We start from the raw sequence: 24,303 nt of genomic DNA, 5'->3' as shown, positions 1-24,303 counted from the left end.
CCGCTGAGCCCTGGCCCACGGCCGCAGCCGCCACGCAGCCCGCGAGACGGCCTCCACGGTGGTCCAGGCTTACTGCCGGGGGCCGGAGGTGGGCGGCGACAAAAGGCGAGCGCCTCCGACCGTCCCCGGGGACCGGGGAAAGAGGCTCTGCAGACACCGACCGTGACTCGTCACGTAGATATCTCTGCATGCCCGTGTCTTCCTCCTGTCGCCACCGGAGAAAGGGTCGGGAGAAGCCTTCGGGCGGTCCAGCTCCAAAGCTCCGCCCCACGGGGGTGGGGGAGGAGCGTTCCGGACTGCGCCGTAAAGCAGGGAGCGCGCTTTGCCGCTCCTCTAGCTTTACGGCAGGCCGTAAACCACACCGCCAATATGGCGTCCCCCACATAGGCAGGGACCGTGGTTTCTAGCCTAGGTGGCCTGGGTCAGTGCTGAGCTGGTGCTCCCAGTTTTTCCAGCCCCGGCCACAGAAGGTATCAGTCAAATTTCATTTCGGCCCCTGGAAGCCACACCCTGACGAGGGTCAGGAGTCGCCGCTTCTGTTTAGTTCCTGCAGATTCCTCCTCTGCCCGCGGTTGGTTTCCCGCGCCACCTCCGCGGACACCCGAGGTCCCTGACTTGCACAGTCTAATCATGAGTCTTCGGCAGTTGCAGTTACGCTTGCCCCGTTGTCTCGGAGCCTCGGGTCCCCCGCGGCGCTTGTGGTCCCGGCCCCTCGACACCGTCTTCTCAGGGTGCAGACACCATCTCCTCCTGGGCTCCTGCCGAGCGCAGTCCTCCAGGTCCCCGGCCCACTGGAACCAGGTGGTGTCAGAGGCGGAGAAGATAGTGGGCTACCCCACGTCCTTCATGAGCCTCCGCTGCCTGCTGAGCGACGAGCTCAGCAACATCGCCATGCAGGTGCGGAAGCTGGTGGGCACTCAGCACCCGCTGCTGACCACGGCCAGGTGAGCCACCCCTTCTCTGCCGCTGGCGCACGCGCGCCCACTCCTGTCCTTGACCCTGGACGGCGCACACTGACCCCCGGCCACTTCTTTTTACTTCGTCCTCCCTTCAGCTCTCCGAGACGTTCTGTATGGTGCGTCTTCTGTAGTTCGCTCAACATTCTTCCTCCACGTGCTCAGCTGAGCGGAAAAATGGTTTCCTTTTCTAAAGCAGTTGTAGGCTTTTCGCGATTTTGCTTCCTAACTGGTAAAGATGAAGATGCCTGGATTCGTGGAGAAATCGAGCAGGGCTGTTAAGTTTATCGCCTCACCTTCTGGAAATGGTCCTCTAAAATTGGGACAGATTGGATTTTCAGTTCTTAGAGTGGAGAGGACGAGATAGGCTAAGAGTGGATAGTTCTTTCTAATGATTGTCCAGACTTGAACTAGGAATCTCTCCGGCCAGTAGTCATGATCCTCTTGGGATATTTGTTGCCTATGCTGGCTTACTGCTGTGAAACTTGCTGTTAGAGTTTTTAAGGGCTTTTTTTCCCCTCCCTTTTAAATCACCTCTTCTGATTTGTAATTGATATTAAACATACAGAACGGTTGCCAAAGTAAAAATAGTATTAAGAACACATTTTTATGCCCTTTGATCAGATTTACCTACTACAAACACACACACATTTTTTTAAAGATTTATTTATTTGAAAGACAGTTACAGAGAGGCAGAGGCAGAGAGAGAGGTCTTCCATCTGCTGGTTCAATCCTCAAATGGCCGCAATGGCCGAAGCTGCGCCTTATCTGAAGCCAGGAGCTTCTGGGTCTCTCAAGTGGATGCAGGGGCCCAAGGACTTGCAGGTGGTCCTGGTATCCTCTCTGCTTTCCCAGGCCATAGCAGAGAGCTGGATCGGAAGTGGAGCAGCTGGGACTCGAACCGGTGTCCGTATGAGATGCAGGCACTGAAGGCAGAGGCTTTACCCTACTACACCAAAGCGCTGGCCCGAACACACATTTTGTACTTCCTGAATCCTTTGAGGATAAAATGTTTGCATTATGGACCTTTATCCCTGAATACTTCAGTATGTATTTCCTAAGAATAGGGATACTCTCGAAGAACTACAGTTCAGGAGCCAGCATTTAGCCTAGCAATTAAGAGCCCGCATTCCTCATGAGAGTGACTGGATTTGATTTGTGGCTCTGGCTTCTGGCTCTAGCTCCCTGCTAATGCAGACCCTGGCAGGCAGAGATGATGGCTCAAGTAATTAGGTTCCTGCCACTCATGTCAGAGCCATGAATTGCATTTGCTTGCAGTCATCTGGGGAGTGAAGCAGCATATAGGAGCTCTTTCTCTGTGTCTCTCTGCCTCTCAATTAAATAAAAAAAAGTAAAACTACAGTACAGTTATCAACTTGGTATATTTTATCTTTTTTTTTTTTTAAGATTTATTTATTTGAAAGGCAGAGTTACAGACAGGCAGAGGCAGAGAGAGAGAGAGAAAGTCTTCCATCCACTGGTTTACTTCCCAAATGGCTGCAATGGCTGATCTGAAGCTAGGAGTCAGGAGCTTCTTCCGGGTCTCCCACCTGGGTGCAGGGGCCCAAGGACCTAGGCCATCTACTGCTTTCCCAGGCCATAGCTGGGAGCTGCATCATAAGTGGAGCAGCTGGGACTCGAACTGGTGCCCATATGGGATGCCGACACTGTAGACGGTGGCTTTATCCACTACACCACAGTGCCAGTCCCAACTTAGGTATGTTTTAATATTGACGTAATACTTTAATGTACCATTCATATTCCAGTTTTGTTAATTTAGCCAATACTGTCCTTCATATTAGCATCTGGTTCAGGATCCCACTTTTGATCCGGTATTGCATTTAGTTGTTATATCCCTTTAGTCTTCTTCAGTCAACGACATTTCCAAAGTTCTTGGCTTTTATCACTAGAGCAGTGGTTCTCAACTGTGACAGTTTTGTCCCTCTCCCCCACCCCCAGGGACATTTGGCAGTGTATGGAGACTTTTTTGGTTGAAATAAAAGGAGTTGGGTATTCTAAAATGCTTAAGACAGCCCCCACAAAAAAGAATTATGTGCCCAGAATGTCACCATGTGCCAAAGTAGAGAAATCCAGGATAAAACTGATGTTCTTTTCCTATTTTCCTTTTTTTTTTTTTTTTAAGATTTATTTATTTATTTGAAAGTTGGAGTTACAGAGAGAGTTAGAGACAGAGAGAGATCTTCCATCCACTAGTTCACTTCCCAGGTGGCTGCAGTAAGTGCTGCAGATCAAGGCCAAAGCCAGGAACCAGGAGCTTCATCTGGGACTTCCACATGGGTGGCAGAGGCCCAAAGATTTGGGCCATCTTCCACTGCTTTTCCCAGGCTATCAGCAGAGGACTGGATTGGAAGTGGAGCAGCAGGGACTCAAACTGGCACTCATATGGAATGCCGGCATTGCAGGCAGCAGCTTTACCTTCTACACCACAATGCCAGCCACATTTTCCTTTTTTAAATTAAACTTTTGAGTTAATTGTAGATTCACAAGCGGTTGTAAGAAAGAATATGGAGAGATCCAGAATGCTTAGTGAAACTAGTACAGTGTAATAAGTAGGGTATTAACATGGATACATTCAAGATACAGAACATTTCCATTCCCACAGGGATCCCTCATGTTACTCTTTCACAGCCACACCCACTTTCCCTGCTCGCACAACACCCCCTCCTTTAGTTTTTTTTTTTTTTTTGAGACACCTGTCATTTTTCTTTTTACCAAAGTTACAAGTGGCAGTACTAATTTTTATTTTTTTCATTGTTGTCAGTTATCAGGAATGTTACTTTTACATCAGGCAATCAGACTAAACCTGTTCTGTAGCTCGAATGTTAGTTCTGGTGAGACTGTGGCTGATACATATTCAGAACACACACACAGACAGATGTGTGTGTGTGTGTTAAAGCTTTTCAAAGATTTATCTATTTATACGAAAGGCAGAGCTACAGAGAGGCTGAGACAGAGGGAGAGAGAGAGGTCTTCCATCTGCTGGTTCACGCCCTAGATGGCTGCAGTGGCCAGAGCAGAGCCAATCTGAAGCCTGCAGTCAGGAGCTTCTTCTGGGTCTCTCAAGTGGGTGCAGGGGCCCAAGGACTTGGACCATCTTATGCTACTTTCCCAGGCCTTAACAGAGGGCTGGATTGGAAGTGGAGCAGCTGGGTCTTGAACCAGCGCTCATATGGGATGCCGGCACTGCAATTGGCGGCTTTACCCACTATGCCACAGTGGCAGCCCTGTGTGTATGTTTTAAAGCTTAATAATGCAACAAGTGAGTCTCTTACCCAATTTAAGAATTCTAGGGTGCTGGTGCTGTGGCATAGCAGGTAAAGCAGAGCTGGCATCCCATATGGGTGTGGGTTTGAGTCCTGGCTGCTCCACTTCTGATCCAGCTCTCTGCTATGGCCTGGGAAAGTAGTAGAAAAAGGCCCAAGTCCTTGGGCCACTGCACCTGCATGGGAGACCCAGAGGACACTCCTGGCTCCTGGCTTCAGATCAGCCTAGCTCTGGCTATTGCGGCTATCTGGGGAGTGAACCAGTGGATGCAGGACTTCTTTCTCTCTCTTTCTCTCTCTCTCTGCCTCTGCCTCTCAATTAAAATAAATAAATCTTTAGGAAAAAAATTAAGAAAATCATGACAATTAATTGAAAAGAAAAGAATTCTAACTTAACCAATCCTGTTGAAACTACCTATGTATTCCCCAGTCAGTTTCTCTGACCTCCACTATACTGACTTTTTGGGGTTATTATTTTTGTAAAAGTATGTAAGTGTGGGCATTTGGCCTAATTGGTAAGCTTCCAGTAAAGATGTCCATATTGCAGTTTGGAGTGCCTGGGTTCAATCTCCAGGTCCAGTTCCTGACTCCACTTTCCTGTTGATGTGGGCCCTGGGAGGCAGTGGTGATGGCTCAAATAGCAGTGTTCCTGCCACTGATGTTGGTGATCTGGATTGTGTTCCTAGTTCTTGGCTTCAAGCCTGATTCAGCCCCAGCCGTTGTGGGTATTTGTGAATGAACCAGCAAATGGATGGTCTCTCTGTCTTTGTTCCTGTCTCTTTCTAAAAAATAAAAATAAATACATAGGTATTTCCCTGAACAAAAATAGCATAATGAATTTTTCTCATTTTGAAGGAAATTTAGTAATATGACAGTAAATTACATATGGCTTTCTGTGAATTAATTTCTTTTTAAAGACTTTATTTTTTAAAGATTTATTTATTTATTTTTTTATTTATCTAAAAGATTGAGTTACAGACAGAGGAAGAGACAAAGAAAATGGTCTTCCATCCACTGGTTCACTCCCCAAATGGCTGCAAAAGCCAGAGGTGAGCTGATCTGAAGCCAGGAGCCAGGAGCTTCCTCTGGGTCTCCCACATGTGTGTAGGGGCCCAAGCACTTGGGTCATCTTCCACTGGTTTCCCAGGCCATAGCAGAGAGCTAGACTAGAAGAGGAGCAGCCAGGGCCAGAATTGGTACCCATATGGGATGTCAGCACCCCAGGAAGAGGCTTAGCCTAACATGCCACAGCGCCAGCCCCTAATGGCTTTATTTATTTATTTGAGAGAGAGAGTTACTGACAGGGAGAAGGAGAGAGAGAGAATGATCTTCCTTCTGCTGGTTCACTCTCCAAATGGCTGCTACTGCTAGAGCTGGGCTGATTTGAAGCCAGGAGCCAGGAGCTTCCTCCAAGTCTCCCACTCAAGTGCAGGGCCCCAAGCACTTGGGCCATCTTCCACCACTTTCCTGGGTCATTAGCAGAGAGCTGGATTGGAAGAGGAGCAGCTGGGATGTTAACTGGTGCCCATATAGGATGCCAGCACCACAGGTGGAGGCTTAGTATACTCCAGCCATTCGGGTGGTGGGCCAGTGAATGGAAGACCTTTCTCTCTCTCTCTCACTTTCTCTGTAACTCTACCTCTCAAATAAATGGAAGAAATCTAAAAACAAACAAACAAAAAAACCAAGGATAAGCAGTACAATAAAGTAAAATAAACAGCATAAACAGAACAGTATAGTATGGGCAGAGGAATAGATAGATCAATGGAACAGAACAGAGAACCCAGAAATAGATCAATACAAGTATGTCCAATTGATTTTTAACAAAGGTACAAAAGAGCTTTAATGGAGGGAGGATAGTCCTTTCAACACATGATGCTGGAACCATTGTACATCATAGGCAAACAAATGAACCTCAGCCTAAGCCTCATAGCATAGTTTTTAAAAAGTCAATGTAAAATGGATTTAAGGGTGAAACATAAGACTATAAAATTCTCATTAGAAAGCAAAGGAGAATATCTTCTATAACTAGACCTAGGTAAACAGTCCTTAGACTTGGTACCAAAACCTTAATTCATAAAAGAACAAACCAGTGATTGAACCCCATCAGATGTTTGACCTCGTGCTTAAGATGGCCGTTAAATGCCTGCATTCCTTAACTGAGTACCTGTGTTTGATTCCTGCCTCTGGTTCCCACTTCCAGCTTCCTGCCAGTGCAGATTCTGGAAGCATCTGCTAATGGCTCAAATAGGTGAGTCCCTGCCACCCACTTGGAAAACCTGGATTTTGGTTCCAGCTCCTAGCTATAGTCCAGTCATGGCCACTGGTGGCATTTGGGGAATGAGCCAGCACATGGAAGTGCTCTATTGCTGCTGCTCTCTCTCTCTCTGTGTTTCTCTCTGTGTGTGTGCTTTCTCTCTTGGATAAATAAAAAATAATTTAAAAATTGACATAAAAAATTGCTCCACAAAAGGGTAAAATGATTTGTTACAGAACGGAAGAAAATGAAAAGAAAGTCTTGTATTTGGAATATTTGAAGAGCTCTCTAAACTCAACAATAAGAAAACAAAACAATTAGAAAATGGGCAAAAAAGAAAATCTTTATATAAAGATGGCAAGTAAGCATATGAAAAGATGTTTAACATTATTAGCCTGTACAGAAATGCAAATTAAAACCAGAATGTGAGGGGCTGGCAATGTGGCAATGCAGGTTGAACTGCCATTGTGACACTGGCATCTTATATCAAAGTGCAGATTTGAGTATTGGCTCCTTTGCTTCTGATCCAGCTCCTTGCTAATGCACCTGGGAAGGCAGCAGAAGATGGCTCAAATAATTGGGCTCCTGCCACCCTGTGGGAAACGCCAGTGGAGCCTGACTGCTGCCCAGCCCTGGAAGTTGTGGGCCTTTGGGAAGTGAACTGGCTGATGGAAAGTCTCAGTCTCTGTGTCCCTCTTCCCCTTTCTTTCTCTCTCTCCCTTCCTCCACTCCCCGTGATTCTGCCTTTCAGATACATCTTCTAAAAAGAGCAACCCTGCTACTAGATTGACTAAAATAAAAAGATAGGAATTTCTGGTAAGTTTCTCATACATTGATGATGGGAACATAAAATGTCACAGCCACTCTGGAAAACAGTTGTTTTTTTTGTTTTTTGTTTTTGTTTTTTCTTTTTTTAAAGATTTATTCATTTATTTGAAAGACAGAGACATGGAGAGAGGGAGGTTGAGATCTTCCATCTACTTTTTCACTACCCAAATGGCCACAAGGGCTCGAGCTGGGCTTATCTGAAGCCAGGAGCCTAGAGCTTCTTCTGGGTATCCCACATGGGTGCAGAGGCCCAAGTACCTGGGCCATCCTTACCCACTTTCCCAAGTGCATTAGCAGGGAGCTGGATGAGAAGTGGAGGAACCAGGACTTGAACCAGTGCCCATATGGATGTCGGCATTGCAGGTGGAGGCTTAACTTTCTATGCCATAGTGCCAGCCCCAGTAAATTTCTTGTATAACACATAGTGTATATCTCAGCATAATTTATATTCTTAAGCATTTATCCCAGAGAAATAAAAACATATCATAATGAAAGCTATACACAAATGTTTTTAGCAGCCTTATTTGTAATAACCCCATACTGAAACAACATAAATATCATTCAGTGGAAAACTGCTGAACAAAATATGGTACGTAGAAAACAATGAAATGTTACTCAGCAATAAAAAGAAATGAAGTAGTGATAACCACCACAACTTGAATGAATCTCAAAGGAATTATGCTGACTGAAAGAAATATTTTTCCTCAAAATTAAAAATAGAGTACTTATATGATCTACCAATTCTACTTCTGGGTATATATCCACAAGAATTCAGTGTAGGGGCTGGCATTGTGGCATAGCACATAAAGCTGCCACCTGCAACACTGGCATCCCATATGAGTGCCAGTGCATGTCCTGGCTGCTCCACTTCCAATCCGGCTCCCTGCTAATGACCTGGGAAAAGCAGTGGACCCAGATAAAGCTCCTGGCTCCTGGCTTCAGCCTGGCCCAGAATTGGCTGTTGGGGCTATCTAGGGAGTGAGTCAGCTAATGGAAGATGTAAGAAAAAAGGGGTACAGAACAGAGAGGAGGCAGGGTACAAATTTGCAGCCAGACCAAATTTATTCAGAGAAAATAAATCCATAGAGATGATTGACCATCTGTTGGTTTGAACACAGCCTGAACATGTGGCAGAGGGCTCCAGAGGTGGGTGACCAACTACCGATGTGCACATAGACTCTACACTTGGCAGAGGGCCTAGACCCCAGGGGCTGTACTTTTTTTATATCTTAGGTGGGCAAGGGGTGACGGTGGGGGTAGGGGTAGGGGTAAGCGTAAGCATTCGGAAGTGATTTCCTCCATACATATCTTTCAAGTTTGGCTTCCGAACCTGGGGGAGAATGTGAGGATTGGATGGGGTGGGGTATAAAAGGTGTGAGGCTGAATTGAGATTCAGGGACAAGAGATAAATTCCAATTTTATCTCTCTTTTTGTCAATGAGCTAGAACGGCTGAGGCTTATGTTCTTGCTCCATCAATCCTGACTTTGAGTATAGATAAGTGTTGGCTCATCCTGTGAGGCCCACACTATTGGGATTGGTGGGGCACCAGAGACAGTTTCAGTGAACATGTCTGTTTATTTACAATCAGGCACAAGTTTTTATAGGGCGGGCAAAGGGGAGTAGCTAGTTCAGAGTAGCAACACTAATTCTATAGGATAAAATACCTCTGGCACCTCTATGCTTCTCCAGTCAGCTTGAAATAGCCTTCCACATGGTCTTTATGAGTCTGGGCCACACCCAGAGAGCTGTTAACCTAGTTGACAATTACAAGGCCCTTCAATGGGAAGTGAGTGTGGGGAGATGTGCCTGGGGCTTTTGCTGCCTGCCAGCAGTCAGGTCATGTGTGGATCCCAGTGTGCTGAGCCCCTGACCAGGGTCTTTGCTGGTAGGCATGGTGTGCTATGCTCTCTTAACCTCTTGCACGGGCTAGGCAGGCAGTCTCCCAGCCAGGCATAGGATCACCCACAGATAAGGAGATGGGGTGCTTATTTCTTTCTAGCTACTTCCTCGTGATACAGGGGTGTAGACATGGGGTGAGGATCTGAGCAAGAATGTATACTCGGATTGGATTGATTTAAGAAGAGCAGTTTTGTGTTGCTCCTGTGTGATGGCTTGAGATACAGTGCAGGGTCTTAGTCCACCCGTACAAGGATGGACTGGGTCAGAGGAAAGGTAAGTGTGCCGCTCTCCCGTTCCCCAGCCTCCCAATCCCGGAGACAATCAGATGCAGCGGGGAGTCAAGTCTAGCAAGAACTCGTTTATTTCATGTGTAACAGAGCCTTTTATAGCACAAAACTGCAGAGTCATTGGGGCAAGACTAAGGACCAACCAATCACTTAAACCGTCATTTTACGGGGTGATTTCTATAGGACTAGCCATATGTCTATACACTTGTTACTAGTTTTGTTACCTCCCCTGATGTTGCATAGCCAATTAGTTTTGGTGGTAAACAACTTTGGATTCCGTCTACCTTACTTCGTTTGGGCGCCATCTTTGAATTACCTCATGTAACTAATTTCCCCACAATACAGCAGTCATTCGTTCTACTTTTCCTGAAGAGGAGGACAATAGGGAGTATGAAAATGTCGTGAGATATGAAGAGAGGCAGACACTATTTGAGTAACTTGAGAGGTAAACTCCAGTCCGTTACCTGATTGAATGGAAGCCAGTAATCCAAATCTTGAGATAATATCATTTAATAGTATAGTGAAACACTGGAAGCTCTTTTATTTGTAGTACAGAAAGCTTCCACCCACCCCAAGAAAGTGTCCACCATAACCAGAAGGTAACATGTTCACCTAACTGGTGGCGTATGGGTGAAGTCAATCTGCCAGTCCTCCCTGGGAGTGGGAAATGGGGATAGCCTGAAATGAGAGTTGGGGTTAGTGGTTTGGCAGATGCTACATGTCTGAGATGTGTTATGCAGAGTTTCTCATACGGTGGGAGTTATGTGTACGTGTGATCTCAGGAAGTGAAGAGAGCTGGGGTTTCAGTGATAGAGACAGTGGATTTTTTTTAGAAAGGTAACTTGGAGAAAAGAAAGGAGTATTGGTTTTTTGTCTAGAAACCACCATGAGTCCTTCCTAGATGGCTCTTGTTGTTGGAACTGAGAGATTTCTAAGTTTGAATATACAATAGCTAAGTTAAAGAGAAAAGATGGGATGTTATCCACGAACTGCTGCTTTAGCTGTTACATCCGCCTGATTGTTAGCTTCAGAAAGGTACTATTTACCTTTCTGGTGGCCTTTGCAGTGAATAATAGTGGCTTTTGTTGACAGCTGGGCAGCATCAAGAAGAGCTTTAATTAGCTTGCCATTTATTATAGGGTCCCTCTGGCTATCAGAAAGCCCCTTTCTTGCCATATTTGGGCATTGGAATGGATAATATTATAGGCATTTTGGGAATCTGTGTATATATTAACTGTCTTTGGCTATGGTGAAGGCTCAAATCAAGGCTAACAATTTGGCCTATTGGAAAGTAGTGCCTTGAGGTAGGGGTCTAGCCTCTGTGACCCAAAGTGGGGGAAGAAGATACATCATCAAGGTACCCCTCAATTGTTGTGTATCCAGTGGAAAAAGGGGGAGTTTTAGAAGCACTGCCATCAATGAACCAATCCGGGGCTTTGGGGAGAGTAGTGTCTTGTGAGGTAGTGAAATGTAGTCAGGGAAAAATCAAAGAAGTCAGGACAGGAATGGGGTTTGAGGGAATCAGAGAGAGTGATGGGGAGCAAAGTAACTGGGTTGAAAGAACAGTAATGAAAAGTAATGGTGGACTGGAAAAGGGTAGAATGAAGAACTTGGACATGAGATGGTGATATAGATTGAAAAGCGTGGTGGCTAAGGAGGTCTTGCAACCCTTGGGAGGACCAAATTTGTAAGAGTTGATAAAGGGTCACTTTTTGGCCCTCAGTAAAAAGAAGGCTGCTTTGGCTAGGATCCCTAGGCATTGGGACCAGCCTTCATAAACCCCATCTAAATGCTTGGAGAAATAGGCCATAGGTGCCATAGAGTCTCTGGCCTTTTGGGCCAGGAGACTGAGTGCTTGCTCCTTAGAGTTATGGATATAGAGGAAGAACAGTTTAAGTGGCTTAGGAAGGCTCAGGGTGGGTGCTTGTGGAAGAGTTCTCTTTAGGGTTTGGAATGGGGTCTGTAGGGAGGAAGTCTCTTGCAAGGTCTCATCTATATTGTCCTTGGTAGCTTCAAAGGGAGGTTTAGCAATAAGAGAACATTTTGAAATCCGGATGTGAAAATATCCCATGAATCCCAAGAAAGAGAGGAGGTCACACTTAGTACATGGGAAAGGGAGAGTGTATTGCCTGTTTTTGGGCTGGAGGAATTGTGCGTGGGTCTGGCATGTAGAAGTAGAGAATTAGAGAAGTAGAGATTAGCTGAGCCTTCTTTTGAGATACGCTATAACCTTTTTCAGCTAGAAAGTTCAGAAGACTTGTGGTATGTTGGAGACATCTTTCAGGAGGGGCTACAGAGTAAGAAGATCATCAATATATTGAAGAAGCATGCTGGGTGAAAGGTTACTAGAGGCTAGATCTGTATAGAGTGCCTGTCCAAAGAAGTGCCCACTGTCCCAGAAACCTTGGGGTAACACTGCCCAGGTGAATTGTGGAGTAAGACAAGTATCAGGGTGAGACCAGGTAAAGGCAAAGAGTGGTTAGGAACAAGTGTCTAGAGGAATTGTGAAGAAGACATCCTTCAGGTCCAGGATGGAAAAGCAAGACATCATAGGGAGAAGAGAGTATAGGGGTTTAGCACAGCTGGGTTTGTGGGATAGACAGCGCCATTAATACGTCAGAGTTCCTGTATTAAGCGATAAGAACCATCAAATTTTTTTGACAGGAAGTATAGGTGTGTTACAGGGAGAGTGGATGGGAATGAGTATGTTAGCTTGGAGGAGGCAGTCTGTAATAGGTTTTAGACTGCTGTGGCCTTCTGGCTTAAAGGATATTGGGGAACAGTAATAGTTTTTGAGGGTGTTTTAGAGAGATGTGAATGGGGGTATGGTGGGTGGCAATTACCCTATGGTACGTATCCCACACTACGGAATTAGCCAAGGGAAGGGAAGGAGTCTGGGGTGGAGAGGTGGGTCCATAATGTGAAGTATAAAGGCTTATGTTTTATTCCCGGTGGGAATGGAAATAGATGCCCCCAAGTGGTGGAGAAGGTTCCTGCCTAAGAGGGGGTGGGGCAGTTAGGAAGGATGAGAGAGGAATGCAGGAGAGTAATATTCCAAAGGAGCAATATAAGGGAGGGGTCTTATTAGGCATTTCGATAAGGCCTTTCATGCTAACAACAGAGACTGAGGAAGGAAGGAGTGGGCCACAATATTCATTTAAAACAGATAAACTATCCCCAGTGTCCCCCAAGGAAGAAACTTGCTTGCTGGACACTGTCCCTGGACTCATTTGCAATGGGGCATGTAGAACCCTGGGCCTCCTCATTCTGTTAAGTTTAACAGAGATGAGATGTCCTGTGCCAGAGGGGTTTGAGCAGAGGGCTAAACCAGAAAGGGTGGTTTCTCTGTTTCTCTCTCTGGGGGCAATCCATTTTCCAGTGACCCCATTGTCTGCACTTGGGACTCGAGGTAGAGGGAGGCCTAGGGTTAGGGCAATTCCTGGCCCAATGTCCAATATTGCCACATTTAATACAGGCCCCAGGAGGGCTAGAGCCTTGAGCTGAGGTGGGCTTCGAGTTGGAGCACACCTTAGCCCAGTGCCCAGTATTGTTGCATTGATAATAGGGCCCCTGAGGGGTGGGTCTTAGCTCGAGATTGGGGTCTTGGTGGATTACAGAGGCAAGCATTTAGTTTTCTGTTTCCTTCTGAGTCCTTAATCCCTTGCCTCTATTGTTAAAAACATGAAAAGCCCATGTGTGAGGGCCCTCTGGGGGTTTGTGGACCATCTTGTAATTTTTGGAGTTTGTGGTAGAAATCTGGAGCTAACTGGGAAATAAAATAGGAATTTAAAAACAGCTGTCCATCTGGGGAATTGGGATTAGTGTTAGTATATTTTGTCATTACCTCTATAAGGCGAGACATAACTACAGCTGGGTTTTCCTTGGGTTCCTGGGTGACCTCTTGGATCTTCTCATAATTAACCTGTTTATGGCTGTTCTCATCCATAGCTGCCAGCAGGCATCAGATCATGTGGTCTCAGGCCTGTAGCCGCGGGTAAGTCCAGTTTGAGTAAGGGTTGGCTCTGGGTATGGCTCCAGCGGCCTCTGGCTGCCTGTCTGGGGCCTGGCGGTGCATCTTGTCTGCACATTGTTCAAGTTCATCCGGAGTTAGGGTAGAGGACAGAACCAGATAGAGATCATTCTAGGTTAAGCTATAGGACTGAGTCAGGAAGGGAAATCCCTTACGATATTTGAAGCGATTCTCTGAGAATGAGCCTAGACGTTCCTCAGTCTGACTAAGGTCTGATAGAGGGCAGGGCACATAGACCCTAACCTGACCTTCCACTCTGGCCACCTCTCTTAAGGGGAGGAGGGGTTTGGGTTGCACAGTTCGGGAGCCTACAGGGTGAGGAGGAGAGAGGATAACGGGAGGATGAGGGTGTGATCAGATGAGGAGTTAGGTGGGTCTGTCAGAGGGAAGTCTGGAGATTGAGGCTTGGGAGGACCCTGGGGCAAGGGGTAGGGCAGAGGGTCATCTGCAGAGTAAGGTCACAGAGGGGATGAGATGAGGGAGGGAATGGTGGGGCAGAAGGCTTACTGGGGGAGGTTTTCCTTCCTTGGGGAGAACTGGGTAAAGAGACTTTTGGGGAGAAGAGGATGGAGGGGAGGCAACAGCCCCTGCTGCCACTGGTGGCGTGGAAGAGGAGGAGGGGCTGGAAAGAGAGGGGGATGAGTGAGCAAAGGGCGATGTTCCTGAGTTTCTGGCTTCTCAAGTGGAGGGAGAGAGGGGAGGGCTGGGGAGATAGGGAGTTTAAGGGGAGGCTGCAGGCCTTCTTCCTCCAGAACTTAGAGTGAGGGAAGTCGACCCTAAAGGAGGAAGAAAGCCTGGACATAAGAGACCTCTGACTGTTTGCCATTCCTCTGTGTCAAACTGTTAAGGTTGCGGAGAATTTGGAGATCAAAGGTGCCACATTCTGGCCATTTTAAGCCACTGTCTAGATCATATTGAGGTCAAATTTTAGTATAGAGGCTAATTAGTCACTTCTGCTTTAGGCTCAGCTTTCATAAGTGCTTTAAGAGGCAGGCCAGAGGGGCGTCTTGGGTGAAATGTGAGAAATGTTGGAACCCATGGATTAAGCAAAATACAGCCTGAGGAAAGAGGTCCTTTTACCAGGCATCCCCCCCACCCCCCCGCGCGCCCAAAGAATCCCTCAACTGAATCCTTTAAGAGGAGAGAGCAAGAGAAAGTGACCGAACACTCCAGGCCCTAAAAGGGGGATGACTCCCACTTGCACGAACTCATTTTCCCAACGAATTTACAGCCAGAGCCCTATGCCACGTGTCCAGTCTGCGTGCATGCTGGCAGTTGGTCACCCACCTCTGTGGATTTATTTTCTTTGAATAAATTCCGTCTGGCTGTAAATTTGTACCCTGCCTCTCTGTTCTGTGCCCCTTTTGTCTTACAGAAGATCTTTCTCTCTCATTCTTCCGCTCTCTCTTTCAAAATAAATGAATAAATCTTTTTTTTAAAAAAAAACCTGAATGTAACATCTCAAAGGTTTATTAGAATACCCATGTTCATAGAAACAGTATTCCCAATAGTTAAGAGTTTGAAACAATCCAAGTGTCCACTGATGGTTGAATGAATGGATTAGTAAACTGTATATATCGACTCTATACAGTGGAATATTACTCAGCCTTAAAATGGAAGGAAGATTTGGCAGGTGTTAGAACATGAATGAATCTTGAGGACATAAGCTAGTCACAAAAAGGCAAATACTGTTTGATTCCATTCATATGAGTTCTAGAATAGTCAAATTCAGAGAAACAGATTGCAGAAATAGCAAGATGGCTGTCAGGAATGGAAGGGAGAGCGAAATGCAAAGTTGTTGTTTGATGAGTATAGAGTTTCAGTTTTGCAAGATTAAAAAAAGTTCAGGAGATTGGGTATACCACAGTGTGAATATGCTTAACACCACTGAGCTATATACTTAAAAATGGTTAAGATGGTGACTTTTGTGTATGCTTATTTTAGCACAATTTTTTTAAAAAGTCAATCTCAAAAGTTTATATATTGTATGATTTCACCTATATAACATGTTATTTCCAAAAATCAAAAAGCTCTGGAGATGGGGAGCTAATGATTTCCAATGGCGTGGTCAGTTCTAGACTACTCTGTAAATTGAGTGTGCCAGACAGGGTAGCCATTGTCAGTTCACAAATGGAGAGTAACCAGGTTGTACACAACATAGTAGTACACATCTATAGACTGTTTCCCACAATGTAAAAATCCTAAACCTCAGAAAACAGAATGTCTTTTCAGACTCACAAATCTGACCTCAACGGATGTGAAACTATTTATAGTTTTTATTTATCCCACTTAATGTGAATATTCATGCATTTTGCAACAGAAATACTAATGCATTTGATTACGGGATGCTGTTCCAGTTTCTGTTGGAGTGTTAGGTAAATTGTAACTTCCTAATATCAGAAAAAAAATTGAATTCTGAGAGAGATTTGATTTCAGGAGCTTTAACTGAGAGGTTATGGACCTGTCTAAACTGGACAGTGGTATGTAGGATGGCCCAAGTATGCTGTAGCTTGATCATGTGAGAGAAGTAGAAGGTAATGACAGAACATCAACCTTGCTTCCTGCCAGTACCATCTGCACCCTGTGGTTTCATTACTGCCTCTCTAATTAAGTGTAATTATCCACTGTGCCATATACATATACATGTATGTACATTTTAATCACATTTCTGTATAAATAATTAAAGTATAAGTGCTTTTAACTCTTTCAAATTTTCTTCATATACTAACTGATGTCAAGAACTTAAATATTTTTATCACGTGGAGGATTCTTGATTGTTTGAAAGCTAATGACCAATACTTTTTCTATTATAGACTGAGTTTATTTTTTGTTTTTATTTAAATAGTTGATTTCTCTCAGTAATAGACTTTATTTTCATTGAGTACACTAGATAAGTTTGGCTTTTACAGTAAGTTCTTGTTGAAATACTCTTTTTTTTGCTTTTGCCTTCAAAACATTCAACCTTCTAATTTCAGATATAGATAGATGAGATTAATTTAGTATGCTGCTATTGGAGATAAATTATGACATTTAGTCTCATAGAGAGCATTGATTCCTTGGTAGAGTTTTTGTTCTTTAGTTCAATATAGTTACTTGGCCACCTAAAAAACCTTGTTAGTCTTTTCTGTGTGGTAAAATTCTTTAGAGCTTTTTAGTTTATTATTAGAAAATTAATTTTGGTTTCTTCCATGTTTGTGAAAGACCCTTTCTAGATTCAGTTCTGTAATTGCTGGCTGAAAAAAACCCTACATTACTTATAAAGAGCTTTTTCTTGGATGAGTAGGAGAAAATTATAAATTTTAATTCATTCCACAAATATTTGAGGTGCTCTGGGCATGGGATGTACAAACAAGAAAAAGACCTGGTTGCTGCCATCCAGGAATTCATGAGAGACACTGTAGTTAGCATGAGCTCTGGAATCACAGTGTGGATTCACATCCTGGTTCTACTATTACCAAGCTATGTGATGTTGGTTAATGTACTTAACCTCTCTGTGCTTTAGTTTCCTGATTTGTAAAACTAGGATATGATAGTACCATATATCACAGAATTTTATTAGGATTGAATGAGTTACTATAGGTATAGTGCTTAGAACAGTACCTTACAAATAGCAAATACCTAAATGACACGAATTGTCATCATTAGAAATTTGTTTTAGTGGAGGGACATGCATGGTCAGAGTACTTTGAGGTAAATGCTGTAGCATGTGTGAATAATATGACCTAGAGATAGAGAAGGAGAAAAAGTTCCTTTCTCTCTCTCTCTCTCTCATGAAAATTGAAGACTTCAGAGATAAGGAGCATAAGAATTGGGTCATGTTGGTTGAAAAAGAGATGACTGAGGTAGGAAAAGAAATTGAAAAGAAATTAAGACACAAGAAATTATTTTGGCAAAGTCTAGAGAAATTTATAGTTTGGTGTAGACAAAAAGGAGGATAGGTTGGAAAAGTCTGCTTCTGCCATGACAGAGTAGCTGAGGTTAGACCTCCCCTTCCACTGAGAGCACATAGAAAATGGGACAGAGTGTTTGGACCAATTGTATTTCATTTTTATTCCAGAAGAGAATTGCATTTAATCATATAGAGCAATTTGTTTATTCAACTTAAATGAACATGTAGATTGTTTCTAGTTTTGGGTTATTGTGAATAAAGTTTCTGTAAACTAACGATTTGAAAGCAAAGTTGGGGCCAGTTTTGAGGAACTTTGTATGTCATGTTAAGTAGATCGAATTTTGGTCAGTTGGGTGGTAAAATACTGTATTTTAGGGCTGCTCAGACCTTGTAGAATAAGGAAAAGGAATTTCTCTAAAGAAGAACTGAAATGTTGTTATAAAGCAATGGGAGACAAATTCTGGGCAGGCTACCCTTGCTTGAATTTATACCCCCACCACATTATTATTTATAGACAATTTAAAATATGCCTTCATTTAAAATGATGTGTTTATTCATACCACTTCTCTAAAGAGACAACTCATAATCAAGTCTAGGGACTCTGAGTGATATTCAGTCCTATAATTTTACTTTAATCTGAGTTTTATATTCTTCAGCCTTATACTTCTATAGGCATGGGAAATAATAAGGCAGAATAAACACGAAGGAACCGTTTTGGCAAGGAGACTACTGGTTGTCTTTCTCAACTTTCATCTTCTTTCTCTGTCTTGGTAAGAAAACCCTGAATTTATTTAGGATGACAATACTCCCAGCTGAGGAACTGCATTTCTTGGCTTCCCTTATTGCTCAGTGTGGCTGTGTGACTTAATTTTTGGCCAATAAATAAATAAATTTAAAAAAAAAAATTGGTGAAGTACATGGAATTTCTAGAAAGTCTTCTCAAAATGAAGCACCTACCCTTCTTTGATCTTTGTTTCATCCTGTTCTCTGAATGTTGATGTGGTGACTGGAGATCCAGAAGCCATTTTTGAGGACTGTATTGTAAGGATGGTAGACCAGAGAGTAGGAAAGAGCACAGGGTCTTTGTGGCATTTCCACACCATTCTGCCTCACCCATCTCCAGACTCCTTTCACATGAGAAAGGAATAAACTTTCTTAAAAAAAATGTATTAATTTTAATTGGAAGAGTTAGGGAGAGACTGAGAGAGAGAGAGAGAGATTTTTCATTGCTGGTTCATTCCCCAAATGGCTGCAACAGCTAGGACTAGGCCAGGCTGAAGCCAGGAGTCTGGAACTCCATCCCGGTCTCCCACATTGGTGGCATGGGTCCATGTACTTGGGCCATCTTCCACGACTTTCCCAGGTGCAGGGAGCTGGATTGGAAATGGAGCAGTCAAGACTTGACCTGTGCTCATGAGGAATTTCAGTGTTGCAGGTGGTGCCTTCACCCATTGTGCCACAATGCTGTTTCTAGGAATATAGTTATTATTACTTAAACTGTTATTTTGAGTTTTATGCCACAATCAGTGATACTGGATCTTAGCTTATATACACCAAATAAATATTTGGATTATTTATGTAAATAGTTATGTCCTCAGCTGACTGAGATGCTTTGCTTGCTTGAATAATACCTTTATCCTAAAGAATTAAGCCATTGGTCGCCCAGCTTATTTAGAATTGTTAGTGGTCTTTATTTTCCTTTGTTGTAGAGGCACTCCATAGCATTTCTTATGTTCCATCTGTACTTGTTCTGGCTCTCTTGATGGTTGATATATAACCCTATGTAAGCCTTTCTTTAGCATTTTCTGGCCTGATGAACCAAGCAGAACTCTCAGCTCAGAGGCACCATTGCTGTACCTCCTGGCAAAAACTTCCCTGGCACAAAACCTTTAGTACTTCCTAGTCTTAGTGACAGGAAACAAAATTTTGAGAGATCATTAGTTATAGTTTGAGAAGTACAGCATTCAGTACCTGTTTGGAAGAGTGTTGGTTCAGCCCATAAGCTGCAATCCGTAGCAGTAGCCCAGCCTCCTAGCAGGTAACTCCTACCTAGAGCTATCTTGTCATAGACTATTTCACCATCGTGTGCACAAGCTGCTTCTAGAAGATGTGAAGAGTATGTGTTGAGACCAAAGAAGCCCTTGGTCATCAGTGAGTCACCTTACATTGTTGGACAGTGATTCTATTCACCAAAGGCACTGCTGAGTGGGATGTTATGCTAGCACACAAGTCCACAGATGGTAGTACTGGTAGCAGCATGGCAGGGAAATCACATATAACACAGAACAAACCTCTCTTCTAAGAGGGCAGATTGCTAATTTTTTTTAGGATAAAAAGAGGCACTGAGGACCATCTCTTATGAGGTGGGTGGTTCATCTGGAGCAGTGTGTCTTATTGGGGAATACTTAGCAATGGTGCTACCAGGCCTGCCTTAGTTGGAGGAAATCCCCACCACTAGGCACATCACTGTCACCATCACCACATAGTCACATGCTGAGTAGACTAGTCAGGGAACACAGCCTACTCTGCCAATTACAGTTACCCTGTGCATCTGCTTGCTAAAGATCTCCTTCTTGGTGGGGGAAATTTTGTTGAGCATTCATGTGGAACACAGATGTTCTAGTTCCATTCCCAGAGATTTGTCTAAATACCTCTTTCCCAAGCCACCTTGTCACTAGTAACCCAAACATGCTCCTGTACAGTCCTGATCATTCAGCCAGTCTGTTATACGTGCCAGAAATTGCCTTGTAGATCCTGAGTTCAGGTGAGCAATCACTTACCCTGCTCTAAATCCTCTCCATATTTCTTTCAGCGAGTTCTCAGGATCACCCCTGAGTGGAGTTACGCACTTGTAGCTGGTGCTAGCATGGTGTCAGACTTTCTTGTCCCAAGGAGGCATCATTTTCATCTCAAGCTTGCTGACCATAGGGGACTCCTAGGAAGCCATAGGTGCAGGTTGAGGAAGAGGTGGCAGGTAGCAGGAAGGAAGTGTTAGTGATCTGATACACAGTTAAATTGTACCTTCAGAGTACATTTGGGCCTGCTGGAATTTAGAATTAAATGTGCCCAATAACAACTAGTGATGGACAGCTAGATTGCGCTGTCACCTTATGTTCTATTTGGTTTTCACTGGAGTCTAGTAGCAAGCCAGGAGCTGTTTCTCCAAAGCAGATAGTTACTTCAGTTGCTTTCTGAAATGACCATGACCTCGTTTCAAAACCTTGGGGGGGTGGGCGGCTTGTGCTATGGTGTAGCTGGTAAAGGTGCTGTGGCATAGTGGGTAAAGCCGCCGCCTGTAGTGCCGGCATCCTGTAAGGGTGCAGGTTCGAGTCCTGGCTGCTCCATTTCCAATTCAGCTCTCTCTACCATGGCCTGGGAAAGCAGTGGAAGATGGCCCAAGTGCTTGGGCTCCTGCACCCATGTGGGAGATCTGGAGGAAGCTCCTGGCTCTTGGCTTCGGATGAGCCGAGCTCTGGCCCTTGTGGCCATCTGGGGTATGAACCAAGGATGGAAGACCTCTCTCTCTCTCTTTCTCTCTGCCTCTGCCTCTCTGTAACTCTGCCTTTCAAATAAACAAATAAATCTTAAACAAAACAAAACAAAACCTTAGGGAGCTGAGCTGTGTTCATTGGGCCTTTTCACAGGTTCGGTACAACACCATTTAAACAAAGACTTTTTTTTTTTTAACTTTTGTAAAGAGACAGTTTATTAGGGAGAGAGATAGAATTTCCATCTGCTAGTCACTCTCTAAATGCCTGCAAGGACTAAGTCTAGGCCAGGAATCCCAAGCAGTGTCTTAACTGTAAGGCCAAATGCCTGCCCCAGAGACATCTTTTAAATTGTCCATACAGTAAGTAAATGAAGGGAGGCCAGTGGTATGTATACTTGCTATTCAAGCCAGGGGTTCCCTGTCCAGAATCTGTTATGCCTTTGTCTTGTGATGTTTCATTTTTCCTTTATAAAAATTTCCCCTAAATGCAGGTTTTTTTTTTTTAAAGAGAATTTGATCAGCTTCAACTTTGTGCTGCTGCTTCTTCTCTCTCTCTCTCTCTCTCTTTTTTTTTTTTAAGATTTATTTATGTATTTGAAAGAGTTACAGAGACAAAGGGAGAGACAGAGAGAGAGAGAGATCTTCCATCCACTGATTCACTCCCCATGGACACAATGGCCAAGACTGGGCCAGGCCAAAGCCAGGAGGTTCTTTCTGGTCTCCCACGTGGGTGACAGGGGCTTAAATAGGGACCATATTCTGCTGGTTTTCCCAGGCGGTTAACATAGAACTGGATCAGAAGTGGAGCAGCCGGGACATGAACTGGCACCCATGTGGGCTGCAGGTGTTGCATGTGGCGGCTTATCCCACAAAGCTCGCCTCCACTTTGTACTTCTTAAACAGTCCTTCCTCCTGAGCCAAGCAGCTATTGTGGGGGTTCTGACAGTACTTGGGGTAACTGGAAACTGAAATGTTTGGACTCTCATGACCCTCATGAGGCGTCATCAGTCCAACTGATGGATCCATGGTATTCTTAATTCCTAAAAGTTAATCATCGAGTCAGTGTGTTTCATCAAGAGGCTTGAGTGTTTCTGTTTTGTCAGCTCATGATTACCTGGGTAAGTGGCCTGCGATCCATTTGCGAGGAAGGAAGAAATCTTTCGAAAGGGATTTAGCCTCCACTTCATTCAGATGTCTCAGGTTTGAGTGAGAGTTTGACACTCTACTGGAGTATCTGAGACAAGTTTATTAGTTCTGGAGTTATTTATTGAAATAAAAACCAGAACTTAGTGGGTTGAATTCTTGCATACAGACAAGTTTTTCTGCCCCTAAAAACAAATCCTGAGATGACCTAATATCCCATATCCACTGTTGCCTGTTAGGATCACTATATGCACTTTGCTGCCACCAATTAGCTCTCCCATTAATTTCTGAGTCCAGAAATCTTCAGTAGCAATGCCTCCAACAAAAATCCTTAGCCCTAGAAACAAGAGCCACTGGCAGGATTCACAATGATTGTGGTGTGCTCCTCACCAATCTGCTTTTTCTTTTTTTGAATGACAAGAATGAAGGGAAGAGGGGCAGGTGTTTGTTTGACCTAGCAGTTAAGACTTTGGTTGGGAAGTCTGCATATCCAAGGAAGCAGCAAGTAATGGCTAGTAGTTGGGTCTCTCCCACCTACTTGGAGGATTGAGTTCCTGGCTCCCACAGGTGCAAACTTGTTGCATGGCCTTATTCCACCACACAAACTTTTGGGGAGTGAACCAGCTAATGGGAGCCCTGTTGTTCTCTCTTTCTCTCAAATAAACATAAAATTTAAGAAAAAAGAGTGAAAAGAGAATCTTCTAGGCCCAACCAGGAAATAAAAGAGTAGCATGTCATATAAACAAGTTTCATATAGTTTGAGTAGACAAAAGTGGTAAGAAAATGCATTTTCATCATTGACGTCCCTTTTTCCAAAGAACCTTCACCAAGGCAGTCAGCAGCAGTTTCCTACTGGGGATAGCAAGTCAATTTAAATCAAGTACCATCATTTGTCATATTAAGTTAGGGCCAATTTGAATATTTTGTTTTTAATTTTATTTTAGTTTTTAAATTTATTTTATTTATTTATTTAAAAGAGTTACACAGAGAGAGGAGAGGCAGAGAGAGAGAGAGAGAGTTTTCCATCTGCTGGTTCACTCCCCAATTGGCTGCAACAGCCGGAGCTGCAAGGATCTGAAGCTGCAAAGAGCCAAGAGCTTCTTCCGGGTCTCCCATGTGGGTGCAGGGACCCAAGGACTTGAACCATCTTCTGCTTATTTCCCAGGCTATAGCAGAGAGCTGGATCAGCAGTGGAGCAGCTGGGTCTTGAACTGGTGCCCATGGGTTGCCGACGCTTTAGGCTAGGGCATTAACCTGCTGCACCACAACGCCAGCCCGTATTGATTTTAGTTTTATGAGAACTGCAATATATAGTTTAAAATTTTGTATTTGTACAAATTTAATAGCATTTTAATAAAATTATTTAAGGCAATACTGAAAAACTGAATTATTACCCTTTAAGAAGGGTTTGTGGGGGTTGGCCTTGTGTTGTAGCAGGTAAAGCTGCCACCTGCATATGGGTGCTGGTTCCAGTCCCAGATGCTCCACTTCCAATCCAGCTTCCTGCTAATGGCCTGGGAAAGGAGTGGAAGATGGCCCAACTACTTGGGGCCCCTGCCCACCCACTTGGGCATCCCGGAAGAAGCCCCTGGCTCCTGACTTTGACCTTGCCCAGCTCTGGCCATTGTGGCCATCTGGGGAGTGAACCAGCAGATGGAAGATTGATCTCTCTCTCTCTCTCTCATTTTCTTTATGTGTGCCTGTTCCTCTCTCTCTCTCTAACTCTGCCTTTCAAATAAATAAATATTTAAAAAGAATAAAAAAGAAGGGTTCATATTTCACTCAAGATTGAGGACTAGTCTATGCTATTAACTGTGAGCCTAGTTAATGAGAATAAATTTATTAGAAGTTCCTAGGTGCTATACTATGCAAGTTAATTCTTTGTCCTTAGATTCCAACAAATTGGAATTCAGGTACACATATTTCTCATATTGCTTGGTACAGCTCTATTGCCTGTTTTTCATTAGTACTGCATCCCATAATTGACTCTTCATTGTTCTTTAAGATTCAGAATTTTCTCTCTCATTTTAAAATGCCATACAGGCCCATTAGATAAAGAAAAAAACCATCTGTGCTTGTGGTTTGAAGAAAAACTTAATGAATGTTTTTCCCAAAATAGCCACCTTAGAGTAGGTTTTAAAAATGGGTACTAGATGTTAACTCTTCAGAGAGTTGTCTTCTAATTTAATACTTACTGTGAGTTCTAGATACAAATCTTCAGTTCATGGAGTGCAGCTGG

General features: G+C 43.9%; 1 protein-coding gene across 2 annotated transcripts in view; it reads left to right on the top strand.

Moving 5' to 3' along the window:
- The first annotated feature begins 363 nt into the window (after positions 1-363).
- Positions 364-24,303, top strand: part of PDSS2 (decaprenyl diphosphate synthase subunit 2) — a 290,238-nt gene continuing 266,298 nt past the window's right edge. Inside the window, exon 1 of one of the 2 annotated variants that reach the window (XM_062186574.1) lies at positions 364-944. In XM_062186574.1, the coding sequence (XP_062042558.1) occupies positions 631-944 (314 nt within the window). In that variant the 5' untranslated portion in view covers positions 364-630. The remainder of the gene's footprint in view (positions 945-24,303) is intronic. The other variant, XM_062186573.1, reaches the window with a different exon arrangement.

This window comes from Lepus europaeus, chromosome 3, assembly GCF_033115175.1.
Source record: "Lepus europaeus isolate LE1 chromosome 3, mLepTim1.pri, whole genome shotgun sequence".
NCBI lineage: Eukaryota > Metazoa > Chordata > Mammalia > Lagomorpha > Leporidae > Lepus > Lepus europaeus.
This window is presented reverse-complemented; position numbering and strand designations above follow the sequence as displayed.